This window comes from Callorhinchus milii, unplaced genomic scaffold (assembly GCF_018977255.1).
Source record: "Callorhinchus milii isolate IMCB2004 unplaced genomic scaffold, IMCB_Cmil_1.0 Scaffold13, whole genome shotgun sequence".
Lineage (NCBI taxonomy): Eukaryota > Metazoa > Chordata > Chondrichthyes > Chimaeriformes > Callorhinchidae > Callorhinchus > Callorhinchus milii.
In genome coordinates this window covers 9,297,724-9,316,896 of record NW_024704754.1, presented here as the reverse complement: position 1 = coordinate 9,316,896, position 19,173 = coordinate 9,297,724, and the positions used below count along the sequence as shown (strand labels likewise).

At 46.0% G+C, this 19,173-nt stretch overlaps 1 protein-coding gene across 1 annotated transcript in view; it reads right to left on the bottom strand.

Moving 5' to 3' along the window:
• LOC121850034 (protein FAM193B-like) overlaps window positions 1-14,089 on the bottom strand; it is a 29,631-nt gene extending 15,542 nt beyond the window's left edge. Inside the window, exon 1 of the mRNA XM_042339936.1 lies at window positions 13,802-14,089. Within this exon, the coding sequence (XP_042195870.1) occupies window positions 13,802-14,053 (252 nt within the window). The 5' untranslated portion in view covers window positions 14,054-14,089. The remainder of the gene's footprint in view (window positions 1-13,801) is intronic.
• Window positions 14,090-19,173: the final 5,084 nt, after the last annotated feature.

Here is a 19,173-nt window from a genome sequence, read left to right as displayed (position 1 = left end):
GTGGTGTTACGTTTGCAATTTTCCAATTAATGGGAACCGTTCCAGAATCCAGAGAATTTTGGAAGATCAAAGACAAGCCATCCACTATCTCAGTAGCCACCTCTTTTAAAACCCTAGGATGTAGGCCATCAGTTCCAGGAGATTTATCAGTTTTAAGACCTGATAATTTACCTAAAACCATTTCTTTACTAATATTAATTCCTCCAAGTTGCTCGCTAACATTTTCTTCTTGGTTCCCCTCTATTCTTGGTAGGTTTTCAGTGTCTTCTAAGGTGAAGACAGTAGCAAAGTACTTGTTTAATGACTCTGCCATGTCTTTGTCCCCTACTATAATTCCCTCCGTCTCTGCCTGTAGCGGACCCACATTTACCCCTGACAATTTCTTCCTCTTTATATATTTATAAAAACTCTTACAGTCTGTCTTTATGTTCCTCGCCAGTTTGCCCTCATATTCCATTTTCTCCCTCTTCATCAATTTTTTGGTTCTCCTTTGTTGATTCCTAAAGTTCTCCCAATCCTTGGGTTTACTACTCATCTTAGCTGTTTTATAGGCTTCTTCCTTTAACTTTACACTTTCCCTAACCTGCTTTAGTTAGTCACGGTTGGGCCACCTTTCCCACGGCATTCTTATTCCTCAAAGGAATACGTGCTCGCTGGGAATTTTGCACCATCTCCTTAAACGTCTGCCATTGCTGGTCTACTGTCAAATCCTTAAGTCTAATTTCCCAGTTTATTTTGGCTAAATCCTCTCTCATACCAGTAAAATTAGCTCTACTTAAGTTTGAAACCTTTGCTTCGAACTTAACTATTTCTCTCTAACTTAATGCTAAATTCCATGTATTGTGATCACTTTGCCCTAGAGGAGCCTTAATTTCCAGTTTGCTGATCAGCCCTGCTTCATTACACAAAACAAGGTCTAATATGGCCTGTACCCTGGTTGGCTCCTCGGCATACTGATCTAGATAATTATCCCTAATACATTTTATAAACTTTTCCTCTATCATACTTTTCCCAATTTAGTTGTCCTATGTGCAGATTAAAATACCCACAAATAATGTTTTTTCTTTACTACATGCTCTGCTAATTTCCTGATTTATACCTTGAGAGATACTGTGACTGCTGTTCGGGGGTCTATAAACTACTCCTACTAGAGTTTTCTGCCCCTTGTTGTTACGTACCTCTACCCATACCGACTCTACTTCCTGCTTTTCTGATTTGAAATCTTTCCTCTCTACTGTTCTTATCCCATCCTTTATTAGCAGTGCCACCCCCCTCCTCGTTTACCACATTGCCTATCTTTCCTATACACCAAGTTCCCTGGAATATTTCGCTCCCACCCTTGATCTCCCTGTAACCATGTTGGTGATGGCTACCAGATCATACCCGTTTGTTTCTATTTGTGCACTTAACGTCTGTCTTGTTTCGATGCTTCACGCATTCAGATATAGCACCTTTAATTCTGACTTCGGGCTATTAGTCCTATTCACCAGTACCCTATACCTGGGCTTCCTTTCCCCGTTTGATACACTTTGCTCATCTCCATGGTTAATCTGCTCTCCCACTTTCATTGGTCCTAATTTTAATTGTAACGGATTACATCTGATTGAATTTACCCCCCACCCCCTTAGTAGTTTAAAGCCCTGTCTACCTCCCTATTTATTCGTGTTGCCAGGACATTTGTCCCAGCCCTGTTTAGGTGGAGTCCATTCCTTTGGAAGAGCTCCTGTCTCCCCCAATACTGGTGCCAGTGGCCTATAAAGTGAAACCCCTGCCCTCCGCACCATTCTTTAAGCCAGGTATTCAGCTCTTTAATTTTCTTTTGCCTGTACCAATTTGCCCCTGGCTCAGGTAATAATCCCGATATTAACACCTTTGATGTTTTACTCTTTAGCTTAACTCCCAATTCCCGGAACGTGCTCCTCAACTCATCCCTACTTGTCCTACCTACATCATTGGTCCCTATGTGAATCATAACTATTGGATCCACTCCCTCCTGTTTCAAATTTTTCTCCAGCCCAGAAGTGACGTCCTTCACCCTGGCCCCAGGAAGGGAACAGAGTCTTCTTGTCTCCTTGCTACGACTGCAGAAAAGTGTGTCAGTCTTCCTGACTGTCTCATCCCCAATCACCACTATATTCTTTCTGACTATTCCCAGTTTGGCCTCCTGTATAGAGGCCAAAATATGTACAGATTGTATATCATATACAAGGTTTATTATTGATAATTCATAGAGTAACTAGTGCCTAATTACAGTATAACTATTAGTAGCTACTCAGGGTTCTGTCCTCAGTCAGCCTCCTCATGCTCCCCCTTGGAGGCATCATCCTCCAATAATAATAATGCAAGGATTATTATTTATCCGCAGACATGGGGTCAACTTCCACATGTACAAGGATGACACCCAACTCTATCTCTCTGCCTCCACCCTCGATTCCAGGACAACTGATTTACTGACAGACTGACATCAAGTCTTGGATGAGACCCAACTTTCTACAGCTGAATGTCAGCAAGGCTGAGGCCCTCTGATCGGCTCACGCCAGCACCTCAACACTGGCAGCATCCACGATTGCACACTCCACCTCACCAAGTTAGTTAGGAACCTGGGTCTTGTTCGACCCTCAACTGTCCTTTCTCCCTCATATCCGTGCCACTCACTCTGCCTTCCCCCACCTCCTCAACATTGCCCAACTCCGCCACTGCCTCACCCCTCAAGCCACTGAAACCCCATCCTACCTCTCTGACCTGCTAACCCCTTATCAACCTGTCCGCTCCATCCATTCAGCAGGTTCCTGCTTGATCCACCCTACCATCAGCGGCCAGGCTTTCAGCCTCTCTGCCCCCACCCTTTGAAACTCCATCACACAATCCCTTCACCTTGTTCCCTCCTTTACCTCCTTCAAGGCACGACTCAAGACCCTCCTTTACAACCATGCCTTCAGCCGCTCTTCTACCTCTCTTCCCTCCCTCATCTCAACCCTGCTCCCCACGCTCATGTCCTGACCCCCGACTGTCCAACGCCTTGGGACGTCCTCCCGACGTGAAAGGCGCTTTAGAAATTTAATTGTGTTGTTGTTTTACTCCATGTTGTCAATTATCTGGCCAATTCATTATCCAGTTTACAACTTCTTCCTTGTTCTAAACTTCTGCCTTGCAGCCATAAATCTCTGGCGAGCAAGTTTAAATGCTTCCCATATTATTTCATCCACTCAGATTACTGTCATCTGATAACTCACAGCTTTGAAAATTCAAATACAGCAGTGGCATGATTCACATGTGGAATTTATTGTCTTTACTTTTATTAAATCTATTAAACAGATTTCTTCACAACAATTGCCGTACTTTCCCTATTAGATACGTCACACTAAAAGGCCAACAGTAGGGACAATACTTTTTAAAATCAGAAAATGGTATATTTGGGCCTTTCCTGTATTCCACTGTCACCATTCAGCCATCTACACAAACTTTCCAACAGCCTTTTTCCACCTTCATTTCAGGGCTTGTCATCTTGGGAATCTTCAAGTACTCCACTTTAATAAATGTTTTCCATACTACTATTCAAAAAGAAAAGGGATTTGTGTGAAATAGCAGCCAGTTTGTGCAAAGCAGTGTTCACCTACAAATAAACTACACTTCAAAGAAAGTTTTGTTAACCACTTTGAGACATTAACATGATACAATGCTTTAGCCAATGCAATGATCATTAACAGTGCCCATAATATACAATAAATGAGATCTCTGGAAAAGTAAAACATCACTAACTAGGGAAATACCAATGCCTGGTGCAGTATTTATTCTGTTGGAAGCAGTAAAGTGATTTGGACTAGAAAATTAGCGATACTCAGACTAAAATAGCATTGTCTATGAACTGAAGAGAATTAAATAGATGGCTCTTCAATTTAATAAAGACCTCAATAAAACGTTTCTGGTTTGTGTTCCCTACATTCATGCTGCAGTGATGCTAAGTGATTTCTTGCCAAAACTGCCTCAAGGTCCAACTCAGGGCACTTGTATAGGAATGAATAAATTGTGAGACAACTGATTATATTTTTAATGTTACATCGCTGGAGATGTTAAATTACTCTTGAGAGCCTATAAAGATGAAGAGATATCACAATTATGCCAATGTGGATAATCTACTCTGTCTGACCAGGTACTCTTCACCCTCTACATGCTCTTACTCTTCTACCCTCTACACCCTTTAGTGACATCATCCGCAGACATGGGGTAAATTTCCACATGTATGCGGATGACACCCAACTCTATCTCTCTGCCTCCCCTCAACTCCAGGACTTCTGGCGTCCTGACCGACTGCCTGTCCGACATCAAGTCCTGGACGAGAGACAACTTTCTCCAACTCAACGTCAGCAAGACCGAGGCCCTTCTGATTGGCTCATGCCAGCGTCTCTGCACCTCAGGTGCTCGCAGCATCAGCATCCACAGCTGCACGCTCAACTTCACTAAACCAGTCAGGAACCTGGGTGTCTTGTTTGACCCTGAACTGTCCTTTCTCCCCCACATCCGGGCCATAACCATCACTGTCTACCACCACCTCCGCAACATTTCCAGACTCCGCCACTACCTCACCCCTCAGGCTGCCGAAACCCTGATCCACACATTCATCTCCTCAAGGCTCGATTATGGAAACTCCTTCCTCATCGGCCTTCCCAAATCTTCCCTTCACAGTCTGCAGATCATCCAAAACTCTGCAGCTCGTGTACTCTCGCACACCAGGCTCCGCAACCCCATCACTCCCACCCTTACCCGACTCCACTGGCTCCCCATCCCCCAGAGGATCGAGATCAAGATCCTTGTCCTCACTTTCAAGGCCATCCATGGCCTTGCCCCCTCCTACCTCTCTGACCTGCTGGCTCCCTACCAACCTGCCCGCTCCCTCCATTCACTAGGCTCCGTCCGGTCTGCTCCATGTCCCCCGTCCAAACCGCCCTACCATCGGTGGCCGGACTTTCAGCCTCTCTGCCCCCACACTCTGGAACTGCAACCCACGGTCCCTTCGCTTTCTCCTTTGCCTCCTTCAAGGCCAATCTCTTCTCTTCGATCATGCCTTTGGTCGCTCTCCCACCTCTCTGCCTTCCCTCACCCTACCTCTCCCATGCTCGGGCCCCGACACCTGACTGTTCAGCGCTTTGGGATGTCCTCCCGACGTGAAAGGAGCTCTATAAATATAATATTGTTGTTGCTGAATGATATTAAGAATGCACGAACCAAGAAACAGATAAATGAAACAAAGAAAGGACATATATGCAAGGATTATAATTATTTTTCCACCTGACCAACATACTTGTTTTCACCCAAACACCCTTACAAGAAAATCAAGCTCACCAGTTTTTAAATTTCAACTAAGTGCCAATAATTTCCATTACTTCTTTTAAAAGATTCCAAGCAAATGACCCCCATTTGTAAACAACCTAAATTGAATATTAATATACCACTATTCTTCTACATCTTCTTCCCTCTGAGGCACTGTACCCATCCTCCTAAAGACAGCCGTCAGCACCCCTACCCTCAAAAAACCTTCCTTTGACCCATCTCTGCTCTCCAACTACCGTCCCATTTCAAAACCTTCCTTTTCTTTCCAAGGTCATGGAATGAGTTGTCGCTTCCCGGCTTCGCTCTTTCCTCTCCCAGCATTCCCTCCATGAACCTTTCCAATCTGGGTTTTGTGCAGCTCACAGCTGAGAGACAGCCCAGTCAAAGTGACAAATGACATTCTGTCCACCTGTGACAAGGGCTCTCTCCGTTTCCTCATCCTTCACCTCCCGGCCGCTTTCGATACTGTTGACCATTCTATTCTTCCCACTGCCTTTCCTTTCACCTCCTTGCCCGGTTCCAATCCTACCTTTCCCACTGTTTGTACTTAGTGTCCACCAACAGCTTCTCCTCTAGCCCCAGCATTGTCACGTGTAGCGTCCCTCAGGGCTCTGTCCTTGATCCCCTCCTCTTCAATTTATACATGCCCCATCTACAGGCATGGGGTCAATTTCCACATGTATGCAGATGACACCCAACTCTATCTCACCACCTCCACCCTAGACTCCAGGACCATTGATGTCCTGGCAAATTGTCTGTCTGACATCAAGTCCTGGACGAGTGCCAACTTCCTCCAGCTCAATGTCGGCTCCCAGCAGCGTCTCCTCACCTCAGCCACTGATGTAATCACTATTCATTGCTGCAATCTTCACCTCACTGAGCCAATACAAAACCTTGGTGTCCTTTCACTCCCAGCCATTCTTCAAACCCCACATTCATGCCATGATCCATTCCACCACATTGCCAGCCTCCGGCACTGCCTCTCACCATAGGCCATCAAGACCCTGATCCACACTTTCATCACTTTCCAGCTTGACTACGCTAACTGCCCGCTCGCTGGACTTGCCAACTCTTCCCTCTACAAGCTGCAGATCATTCAAAACTCTGCAGCTCATGCCCTCTCCTGCACCAGGCTCTGCGACCTAATCACCCCCATTCTTCACTTCCCATCCCGCAGAGAATAGAGTACAAAACACTTGTTCTCACTTACAAAGCCCTCCACAGTATTTCTCTCCGCTACCTCTCTGACCTCATAACTTCACTGGCCTGCTTCAGGTTTCCTGCACTTCCCGCTCCACCACTGGCGGCCAGGCATTCAGCATCTCTGCCCCCCCACTCTCGAACTCTATCCCACAATTTCTCCACCCCACCCACTCTCTGGCCGCCTTCAAATCCTGTCTGAAGTCCTTTCTCTTCGATCGTGCCTTCAGCCACCCTCCCACCTCCACTGCCCTCACCCCTCCTGACCCCAACTCGGATCCAAAAAAACCTTGATTGTCCACGCTCTGGGATGTCTTTCCGACGTGAAGGGTGCTAGACAAGTATAATTTGTTGTTGTTTACCAATCAAGAGATGGAGGAGAGGGCATGGATGAACATTAAGACCACAAACAATCTATACTGCAATCACCCCGACGCTGAAATAATAATCTATGCATTTGATACATCGCCTTATCACGTCCAATGCGCTTCACCGAATATAGTGTAAAGTGAAATTACTGTAGATTTTCTGGCCAAAACACGGCATATTATAAGTAAGATACTAAGACATCAAACACATCGGTAAGCAGAAGATATGTTAGGCAGTACAGTGCATCAGAAAGGAAATGAACTGTACAACTCAGTGTAAGGATGCAGGTTCCTTAACACATGTTCAGGGCAAGAGCACTAACTCGGGTTATTTTCCACAAGTCACTGCAATATTCGCCTGCATCTACAGAACTAAAGTACAGACCAAGGATTTCCATTCTTTCTTGCTCGCTAGACTTCCCAACACTTCCCTCCACAAGCTGCAGATTATTCAGAACTCTGCATCTCAAGGTCTCTCACACCAAGCTCCATGAGCCAATCACACCCATCCTTGCCTGGCTCCCCATCCCTCAGAGCAGGGATGGACAACTTGCAATCCATGGGCCGCATAACACATGCGTAGTCACACAGGTAACAAGTCAGCCATCACTGCCCCAGATAAACGAGTTTAAGATCCTTGTCTCACTTTTAAAGTTCTCCATGGTCTTTCTCCTCCCTGCCTTTGCGAACCACTAAACCCTACCAACCTGCCCGCTCCCTCCGCTCAGTAGGGACTGGCCTGCTCCATGACTCCCGCCCTTCCCCACCATCAGTGGTGGGCCTTCAGCCTTCCTGCCCCCACCCACTAGAACTCCACCCTGGAGTCCCTTCGCCTCACCTCCCACCCTTTGCCTCCTTCAAGGCCCATCTCAAGACCTTCTTCTTTGACCATGCCTTCGTTCATCCACCCACCACATCCACTTACCCTCCATCCCTCGATTCCAACCCCCAGCTTGGGTACAAATTCTTGACTATTCAGAGCCCTGGGATGTCCTCCGACCTGAAAGGCGTAATATAAATGTAATTTGTTGCTTACTTTCAGTAGGTGGCACATTGTTTGGGAAGACTTAGAAGGGTAAAGAATAAGAACTCTCACAAAAAGTGTTTGCTGCAGAGATTTTACAATGACAAACTTAAATTTAACTGTCTTGAACTTTGTGATGCTTGAGTACTCTCAATTCTGAGCCTTTCTTTTGGGATTGAGTTTTAATTTTAGCGTTTCATAAATTTTTTGTCTACTTACCAGTGCCCAAAACTAAGAGCAAGACAAAGAACCAAATGCTTTTTGCCCGGATGCAACAATGCCAATAACACTTTAATAAAGAAGATAAATATAACTCCCGCTTCATTCGAGATAAAAATGTAATATACGTTTACCCCTTGCAAAAAAGGGACACATTTATTCTGTCTGATGCTATCAGTTTTGATGTCGAAAAGCAGCTTTTCCCATATGTCTCAAAGATGTGATAAGGCGCTTTATCAAATGCATGGATTTTTATTATTATTATTAAATGGTACAACAAAAACAACTTGGATTTATATAGCACCCTCCATGTCAGACGGTGTCTCAGAGCGCTTCACAGTAACGGATAATGGGGCCGAGCCAGGGCGAGGGGGAGGAAGGTGACCAAAGGTGCGGTCGAAAAGGTCTTCAGTCTGACCTGAAAATAGGAAGAGAGGGGGCGAGGTGAAGAGAGTGAGGAAGGGAGTTCCAGAGCCTTGGGGCATAGTGGCTGAAGGCACGGCCACCGATGGTGGAGCGGAGGATTCGGTGGACAAGGAGGAGGCCAGACCCGGTGGAGCGAAGGCAACGGGCACTGTTGTGAGGAGAGCTGAGAGCAGTGGCTACAGACCTAAACCCATTGACCAAACTTGTGCCATTCAAAAGCCCTCAACAAAATAACGTTCAATATGAACTACCAGATATAGTAAATCCCATACGTGCCCCAGTCCAGACTGGCTTCAGTATAGTCATCCTATGCCTGGTAAAATCCATTCCGTATGTAGCGCTTTTAGCACCCACTACTGCCAAAAAGCCACATCAGCTATACTGTGGTAAAAAACCTTCAATAGAAACGTAGGTCCACCATAAAGGAGAGCAATGGACAAAAAAAAACTGATTCTTGGCTACGGACACAAACTTAACAGCTAGTTCAGAATACAGGTAGGGGTTTGAAAGTCGATCAGTTCCTGGGCATGTGTCCCAAGAAGACGCCAAAAACTCAGCCTGGATCTGAGTGTTCAACAATCTCATACCAACAATGCAAAACAAAATTCAGGACCGGATTGGGTCCTGAATTGAAACAAACAATCCCAATACTCCCACACAACCCTCAGAGCTCACCAAGATTCATTTGTCTCTTATTGCCCAATTATATAAGAGCAGAATCATGTCCCAAGCAGTGTACGGACATTGGAGCAATTTACATAGAATCATACAGCACAGATGGAGGCATTTCACCCACAAATATACAGTCAATTCACTTTACAGTGAAATGCTTTGAGACATCTAGAAGATGTGAAAAAAGCTATATCAAGTGCAAGGAATATTATTATTATTATTCGGCTCATCGTGTCTGTGCCGACTCTTTGAAAGGAGCTATACAAATCGATCCCACTGCCCTGCTCTTTCTCGATAGCCCTGCAAACTTGTCCTCCCCATATAATTATCTACATCTCTCTTAAAAGTTATTATCGCATCAACTTCCACCACTCTTTCAGGCAATGCACTCGCTGCGTGAAAAATGTCTCCTCACCTCCCCTGCTTTTTTTTTTAACAACTTTTTAAATCGGTGTCCTCGGGTTACCGACCCACCCGCCAGTGGAAATAGTTTCTCCTTGTTTACCCTATCAAATTCCCTCATAATTTTAAAACTTCTTTTAAGTCTCCTCTTAAACTTCTCTACTCCAAGGAGAATAATCCTAGCTTTGCTAGCCTCTTCTGATAACTGAAGTTCCTCATTCCTGGTCCTTAACATCCTTCCTAAAGTGTGGTGCCCAGAACTGAACACGAGCTGAGGCCAAACCAGTGTTTTATAAAGGTTCATCATAACTTCCTGACTTTTGTATTCTATGCCCCCATTTATAAAACCTAGTATCCCGTATGCTTTTTTAACAACCTGAGTTGCCACCTTCAAATATTTACTTATATAAAACCCTAGGTCGCTCTGTTCCTTCACCCCCTTTAAGATTGTACCATCAGCTTATATTGCCTCTCCTCATTCTTCCTCCCAAAATGCATTACTTTGCATTTCTCCACATCAAACTTCATCTGCCACATGTCTACCCATGTTACCAGTCTGCTACTATCCTCCTTATTGCTTACTACTTTTTATAGCTTAGTATCATTTGCAAACTTAGAAATTATACTCCCTGTACCCAAGTCTAGGTCATTTATATGGATCAAAAAGAGCAGTGGTCCCAATACTGACCTCTGGGGGACATTACTGCACATAATTTATTGAAATTTGGCAAGAAGACATGAAGGTGCCAGTGTTCGATGCCACAGAATGATGGGGATAGGGTTCATTTTGATGGATCTTGTAGCCATCATTTTAATTGCACAGTTGTGGAATGAAGCACTGAGCAGAGATTAAACACTTCAGAACAGTCAAGGAGAGTTAACACTCCTCCACTTTCACACACCTTCAAGCAGATAGTTTTAAAGCAGAGATGGCAGAAGCGCCAGAGAAGGCCCCCAGGTTGGAGATGATAATCTGAGGAACTCTAATCCTAATAAAAATTCAAAGATCATCATTAAAAATATATACAATTGGCAATTATACGTCACTGCTACATTAATTTACCTACAACCATTATGAGATGAGCAGATCAGGCCTAGTAACTTATTACTGCTTGTCAGGACTTGCAAGAAGTGAATTCCGGATAAATGCATCTTCAGAATTCAGCACTTGACTACACATTCTTCCCATTTTCTTTATACTGTACGCATGCGAACTAACATGTCAGGTTATCTGACACAGTCATCTATGGATAATTATATCACACACTGAACACAGGGTAAACTGACACTTCTGTAAACTCCATTATAAATTGGAAAGATTGCTAATTTAAGAAAATTGCATATAACTAATTTGCCTTTCTGGGACTTGGGTTAATGCATCCCAACTCATCTTATTTTCTGCCACCCCAGTCCATCCATAAAGTCGGCATTTTGTACTTTTATATATAATCCACTGACCTGAACCAACTGCTTACTGAAAAATAATGTAAAGAGCAATGTCTAATACAGCATTAACATTGTTGCTATAGCAGTTATGCAACAGTTACCAGCAGAACACAGCAAAGCCGCACAAACTATCCCCGTTCAACTGTACCGAAAGATTATGGAGATTATCATGAACCCTCGCAAGATCAACTGACTGAATGAAACTGGGCGGGGGGTGGGGTGTGGGGTGGAAGAGAGAAGAGAGATGCCGGGAGAAAATGGGGAAGGAAAAGTTTGCATGGCATCATCTTCCCAACAACACTTATTGATAAAGAAATACCACAGCCAATATTGAGGTATTGTTTTGTGATTGGAACAACAACAAAATTATTTATAGAGTGCCTTTTACGTTGGGAGGACGTCCCAAAGCGTTGAACATTCTGGTGTTGGGGCCCAAGCATGGGGGAGGGGTGGAGTAGGGGTGAGGGATGGCAGCGAGGTGGGAGGGCGACCAAAGGTACGGTCGAAGAGAAGGGTCTTGAGACCGGCCTTGAAGGAGGCAAGGGAGAAAGCGAGGCGAAGGGACCGTGGGATGGAGTTCCAGACTGTGGGGGCAGAGAGGCTGAAAGGACACCGCTGGTAGGGCGGGAGACATGGAGACATGGCCAGAGCCTGATGAACGGAGGGAGCGGGCAGATTGGTAGGGACTCAATAGATTGGAGAGTTAGGAGGGGGCAAGGCCATGGATAGCCTTAAAGGTGAGGACGAGGATCTTGAACTCAATCCTCTGGAGCCAGTGGAGTCGGGCGAGGGTGGGAGTGATGGGGTCACGGAGCCTGGTGCGTGAGAGTACACGAGCTGCAGAGTTTTCGATGATCTGCAGCGTTGGGAAGGCCGATGAGGAGGGAGTTCCCGTAATCGAACCTTGATGTGACGAATGTGTGGGTGAGGGTTTCGGCAGCCTGAGGGGTGAGGCAGTGGCGGAGTCTGGCAATGTTGGAGGTGGTAGTAGGCAGTGGCGGAGTCTGGCAATGTTGGAGGTGGTAGTAGGCAGTGGCGGAGTCTGGCAATGTTGGAGGTGGTAGTAGGCAGTGCCGGTCATGGCGTGGATATGGGGGAGAAAGGACAGTTCAGGGTCAAACAAGATACCCAGGTTCCTGACTGGCTTAATAGGTCAAGACCAACCTCATCGCTGTTCCATTGTGCAAATACCTGCAGCCATCTGTCAGCTTTCTGGTCCACACTGGGTCTGCTAATATTATTCAAGTTAGAATGGGTGACAGTAAGGTGGAGCCTGGGGAAATCAGGTCACAGCCAGGAAAGGTGGCACAGGGAATCTAAGATTAGAAAATAAACAGTGGAACCTATAGTTTGTAGCAACATCAGATATGACAACAACCCAGAAAAAAATATCTGAAAGTGAGCAGTTTATGGAAAATATATGAAACAGTATCGTGACAGGGACACATCGAGAAAAAACTAAACAAAAATAATAAAAATACAAACAGGAATGCAGTAGGGCAAGCAAAACATCACCTTCCGGTTCACATGGGCCAGATGTGAGGCATTGGGAGCATTCCCTGCATGGAGATGATGATAGCTCACTGTTCAAACTGAATAAAAAAAACAATTAATCCACTGCAACATATTCAGTTTACCATATTTACAATCCTCTCCAGAGAAGCAATTATACAAGCATTTGACTATGGCCTAATTAAGGCTGGATTTGTGGCATTCCACCCATTTTATTAAACCATTGTGTGGCACACATGGTTGTAATAGATGCCTTAGGATACCAAGGCAGTCTCTTAGAGCAAGTATGTGCCATAATATAAAAGACAACCAATACAGCCGCTATTCATTATGAACTACATCGATATATTAAGGATTTGTCGCTTTAAAGCAGAACATATTTCAAAGCTTATAATGTACAAGGTGCAAAAACCAACTGGCCTGTGAAACCTAATTTACAAAAAGTATTGAAAACTCAGTGCATTTAGTAACCTACAAATGACAGGAAGAGATTGCTCTGCTTAACCAAGCTTAGAACAATTAGTAACAAATCGACAACCCTAAAGGAGAGACTGTTTCAGTAAACTAAGCCACGTTTAGCAAACGTGCCAATCCTAGTTGGACTAAAGGCAAGACGACAAACTGGATGTCTAGCCTGGTGAATGCTTTGCAAAGTAAGTGCATCCCGGTTGTGTTGTGCTTTTACAAACTTAGAAAACACACCTGTGTACAAAATATATAAGAAGTTTCTATCACAGTTCCGGGAAAGAGATTTTTGCACCGATTGTGGCCCTGATGCACCGGCGAAACGTATTTGAAAGGAAGAGTCAAGAACACTTCAGAGTTTGACATTTAAAGGGGAGGGGGTAGAGAATAAACGTACTGAATTGAACAGTTCAGAAGTTTAAAAGGATAGTTGCGAGTGACAGGACTTATCCAGGTCTCTTGCGCGGTTCTCATCAATCAGCAGATCAGCCCCCAAGTCAATAGTACAGACACTCCGCCCCCTTCCAACACACACACCACGCAAGGTGGCGCACACCTGGCAGCATTTGCTTTACGAAAATAGAGCCATTAAATTAAATATAATTTGAAAAAATCTCCAGCTTAAAAAGGGCATGAAAATGAAAGTACAGGATTCACCGAGTTACCCCGATCTCTCCTGTGAACAGGAGCCCCGACTTCCCCGCAGACTCTTTCCCCCCTGTGGGCATCAGCTCTTTACCTGCTCCCCAGCCCAGTCTGGGCCTGTACCCGTCCCCATCCCCCGCTGTTTGCCGTGCTCAAGGCTCGGCGACTCCCCGGCCAGGATGGGGCTCCAGTTCTCTCGGGGGACCGCCGCGCTAACGCCGCCTCCTCCACCACCACTGCTGCTATTGTTATTATTTTTCTTCCTACGGCCGGCGGCTCGTTTCTCCTCGACGCAGCTCATCCTCGCTAAAACGAACTTTTCACTTTCCCGCTTCGTCTCCTCCATCGCTCCGGGCAACTCAACCCAATATGGTGGACAACAGCGGCCGTGGGGGGAGTAGGAAGCAAAGGTCAACCGGAAGCAGGCAAAACTACTCCTCCCACGTTATCCCTCTCCACCGGAACTGTCACAACCCGCGACCGCCATCTTTTATACTGGCAACAAGTGGCTGCAATCCCAAACCAGTCTCAAAGTGCCGCCAACTAAACCAATAAAACTGGTCAATTCCCATTAACTTGGGTTACTGTCCATTGCCAAGGTTTCCACAGGTCAAGGAAGAGCTGTGAGATTCATGCTCACAAATACCTAATATAGGGTACCACACTTAGAATTATACAGCACAGAAGGAGGCCATTTAGGCCATTCTGTCTGCTGACTCTTTTAAAAGAGGTATCCAAGTCAATCCCACTCCCCTGCGCTCTCTCCATAGCCCTGCAAGCTTGTCCTCCCCAATTCTCCCCAGATGAGGCATTGTGTCCCTGTCAAATTTTTTCAACAAATTGAGCAAGAACAATACATTTCTAAGACAATACACTCATCAGAGAAATGCAGCCATCAGTCCAACAAGCTTCTCCAGTACTGCCTGCATCAGGAATTGTGGCAAGTTCAATTTCTTAATATAATAATCCTTGCATTTGATATAGTGCCTTATATCTTCAAGACATCCCAAAGCGCTTCATAGAATATACTGTAAAGTGTGCACAGCAGTGTCCCACAAACAGTCGGGGATTGAGTGACCAAATTATTATTATTTTTGAAGGGATTATTACCACCAGAAAAGCAATCCACAATCAGGTTCCTACATACTGCTAGGTAAACAGAAGTGTGTGGAATAAGGAAACTTGCCTAAAGTTTCGCCCTGCCCAGGAATCGAACCCAGGTCCTCTCACTTGTGAGGCAAGTGCTCTAACCACTAAACTACAGGACTTCACAATATATATGCGTTGCAGGATTTGGCTTACAAAATATGGTCACCCTACCTAATGGCATGCACACAACAATTTGCATTCGTACAATACCTTTCACATTGGCAGGACAGCTCTGAAAGCACTCAGCACTGCTGGCTGGGCACCCAAGATGGGGTTGGGACTCGAAGGGACGAGAAGAATTATAGAATTATACAGCACAGAAAGAGGACATTTGTCCCATCCTGTCCAGAAAAGAGCTATCCAAATCAATCCCACTCCCTCTGCAAACTTGTCCTCCCCAAATAATTATCTACTCTCTTAAAAGTTGGTATCAAATTGGCTTCCACCACCCTTTCAGGCAATGCATTCCAGATTCAAACAACTCGCTATGTGAAAAAATTTCTCCTCACCTCCCCTTTGTTTCTTTCAACAACTATTGTAAATCGGAGTCCTCGGGTTACCGACCCATCCGCCAGCGGAAATAGTTTCTCCTTGTTCACCCATGTGTCTGCCCATTTTACCAGTCTATCTACGTCCTCTTGTATTCTACTACTATCCTCCTCACTGTTTACTACTTTTCCTAGCTTAGTATCATCTGCAAACTTGGAAATTGCACTCCCTATACCCAAGTACAGGTAATTTATATAGAAGTTTAATAGGAACTTGTTTGACTGCCGTTTGTTCATTTTTCTCTCTCCCCCCCCCCCCCCATCCCCCCAACCCCATTCAGATGCTCAGCCAGCTTTGCAAAGCACTGTGAGTCATTCTTCTAATGTGTAAGAAAGTGGTGGCCAACCCATGGTCCATGGGCTGGAAGTGGCCCACAGGGCCTTCAAGAAGTGGCCCCCAACATTTGCACTAGTTAAGGTGAGTCTTTTAAATCAGTGTTTTATTTCCAGTAGCTTCTGAGTGACAATGTTTATGGATGGCCAATCAATTAAGAAATATTCAATCAAAAAAAATTATTTGTTTGGCTGACCAAAAAGGTTGCCCACCACTGGTGTAAGGTGTTAGCATGGAATCACATACAGCACAGAAGGAGGCCATTCGGCCCATCGTGTCTGTGCTGGCTCTTTGAAAAGAGCTATCCAAATCAATCCCAATCTCTTCCCAAAGCCCTGCAAACTTGTCCTCCCCAAATAATTATCTACTTGTCCCTTAAAAATTGTTATTGAATTGGCTTCCACCACCATTTCAGGCAATGCATTCCAGATCCGAACAACTCTTCCCTTCACAAGCTGCAGATCATCCAAAACTCTGCAGCTCATGTACTCTCGCACACCAGGCTCCGCAACCCCATCACTCCCACCTTCGCCCGACACCACTGGCTCCCATCCCCCAGAGAATCGAGTTCAAGATCCTTGTCCTCACCTTTAAGACCATCCATGGCCTTGCCCCCTCCTACCTCTCTGAGCTGCTGACTCCCTACCAACCTGCCCGCTCCCTCCTTTCATCAGGCTCCGGCCTGCTCCATGTCTCCCACCATCGGGGCGCCCTACCATCGGTGGCCGAGCTTTCACCCTCTCTGCCCCACACTCTGGAACTCCATCCCACGGTCCCTTCGCCTCGCTTCCTCCCTTACATCCTTCAAGGCTGGTCTCAAGACCGTTCTCTTCGACCGTGCCTTTGGTCTCCCTCCCACCTCTCTGCCGTCCCTCACCTCTAAACCACCCCTCCACCATGGTTGAATCCTGACATCTGACAGTTCAGCTCTTTGGGACATCCTACCAACGTGAAAGGTGCTCTATAATTATAATTTTTGTTGTGTGAAAAAAATTCTCCTCATCTTCCCTCTGTTTCTTTTAAAACTATTTTAAATCGGTGTCCTTGGGTTACTGACCCACCTGCCTGTGGAAATAGTTTATTCTTGTTCAACCTATTGAATGCCCTCATAATTTTGAAACCTTCTATTAAGTCTCCTCTTAACTTCTTCTGCTCCAAGGAAAACAATCCTAGCTTCCCTAGCCTCTCCTCATAACTGAAGCCCCTCATTCCTGGTACCATCCTGATAAATGTCCTTTGCACCTTCTTCAATGCCTTGACATCCTTCCTAAAGTGTGTTGCCCAGAACTGAACAGTCTCTCGCTGAGACGTAACCAGTGTTTTATAAAGGTTCATCATAACTTCCTGACTTTTGTATTCTATGACCCTATTTATAAAGCCTCGTATCCCATATGCTTTTTTTTAAAAACAGCTTTATCTACCTGTCCTGCCACCTTCAAAGATTTACTTATATGAACCCCCAGGTCTCTCTGTTCCTTCCCCCGCTTTAAGATTGTACCATCAGCTTATATGGCCTCTCCTCATTCTTCCTCCCAAAATGCATCACTTTGAATTTCTCCATATTAAACTGCATCTGCCACGTGTCGGCCCATTTTACGAAGCTGTCTATGCCCATGTGCAGTCTGCTGCTATCCTCCTCACCATGTACTACTTTTCCTAGCTTAGTATCATCTGCAAACTTGGAAAATGTACTCCCTATAAGTCCAGGTCATTTACACAGATCAAAAACAGCAGTGGTCCCAATACTGACCCCTGGAGGACACCACTGCACACTTCCCTCCAGTCAGAAAAACAACTGTTCACCACCACTCTCTGCTTTCTGTCTCCCAGCCATTTCTGTATCCATGCTGCCACTGTCCCTTTAATACCGTGGGCTTCTATTTTGCTTACAAGTCTCTTATGTGGCATTTTATCAAACACCTTTTAAAAATTCATATAAACTACATAAACTGCACTACGTTCATCCACCCTATTAAAAAAAACTATCAGGTTTGTTAGATATGATTTGCCTTTAACAAATCCGTGTTGACTGTCCTTTATCAACCCATATTTAAGTAATAACAACAACAACAAGAAGATTGCATTTATAGAGCGCCTTTCACGTCGGGAGGACGTCCCAAGGCGCTGGACAGTTGGGTCGGGACCCGAGCAGTGGGAAAATGGTCAGGGTGAGGGAAGGGAAGGGAGGGAGCGAGTAGGGGGTAGAGAGTCGAGAGGGGAGTTGAAGGCACGGTTGAAGAGAAAGATCTTGAAACCGGCCTTGAAGGAGGAAAGGGAGGAAGCAAAGCGAAGGCACTGGGGGATGGCGTTCCAGAGCCCAGGGGCTGAGAGGCTGAAAGCCCGGCCACCGATGGTAGGGCGGTTAGGGCAGGGGATGTGGAGCAGACCGGAGCCAGAGGGACGGAGGGTTACTGGCAGGTAAGTAGGGAGATAGTAGGTCAGAGAGGTAGAGCGTGCAAGGCCGTGAATGGCCTTGTAGGTGAGGATGAGGATCTTGAAATCAATCCTCTGGGGGATGGGGAGCCAGTGGAGGCGAGCGAGGGTGGGAGTGATGTGGTCCCGAAGCCTGGTGCGGGACAGTACACGAGCTGCAGAGTTCTGAATGACCTGCAGCGTGTGGAGGGAGGTGGCGGGAAGGCCAACGAGGAGAGAGTTCCCATCATCCAACCTTGAGGTGACAAAGGCGTGGACCAGTGTTTCAGCAGCGTGAGGGGTGAGGTAGTGCCGTAGTCTGGCGATGTTCCGGAGGTGATGGAAGGCGGTGCCAGTTGTGGTGCGGATATGAGGAAGAAAGGACAGCTCAGGGTCGAACAGAACCCCGAGGTTCCTGATTGGCTTTGAGAGGTGGAGAGTGCAGCCTTCGATGTTGACGCTGTCAGCGCCTGAGGTGCGGAGGCGCTGACGCGACCCAATCAGGAGGGCCTCAGTTTTGCGCACGTTGAGCTGAAGAAAGTTGTCTCTCGTCCAGGACTCGATGTCGGACAGGCAGCTGTCAGCACATCGGTGGTCGTGGACTTGAGGGTAGAAGAGGAAAGGTAGAGTTGGGTGTCATCCGCATACATGTGGAAGTTAACCCCATGTCTGCGATGATGTCACCACAGGGGGAGCATATAGAGGGTGAAGAGGAGGGAACCGAGGACAGAGCCCTGAGGGACACCGCACGAGACAGTGCTGGGGCCGGAGGAAAAGCCGTTAGCGGAGACAAAATGAAGATGGTGGGAGAGGTAGGAGCTAAACCACTCAAGGACAGGACCTTGAAGGTTGAGGTGAGAGGACAAGCGGTGGAGGAGGACAGCGTGGTCGACCATATCGAATGTGGCAGATAGGTCGAGGAGGATAATTTATTTTGTCTCGGATTATAGTCTCTAGAAGTTTCCCCACTACTGACTTTAGGCTGACTGGCCTTGTCACAATTACCCTGATTTGTAACCCCAC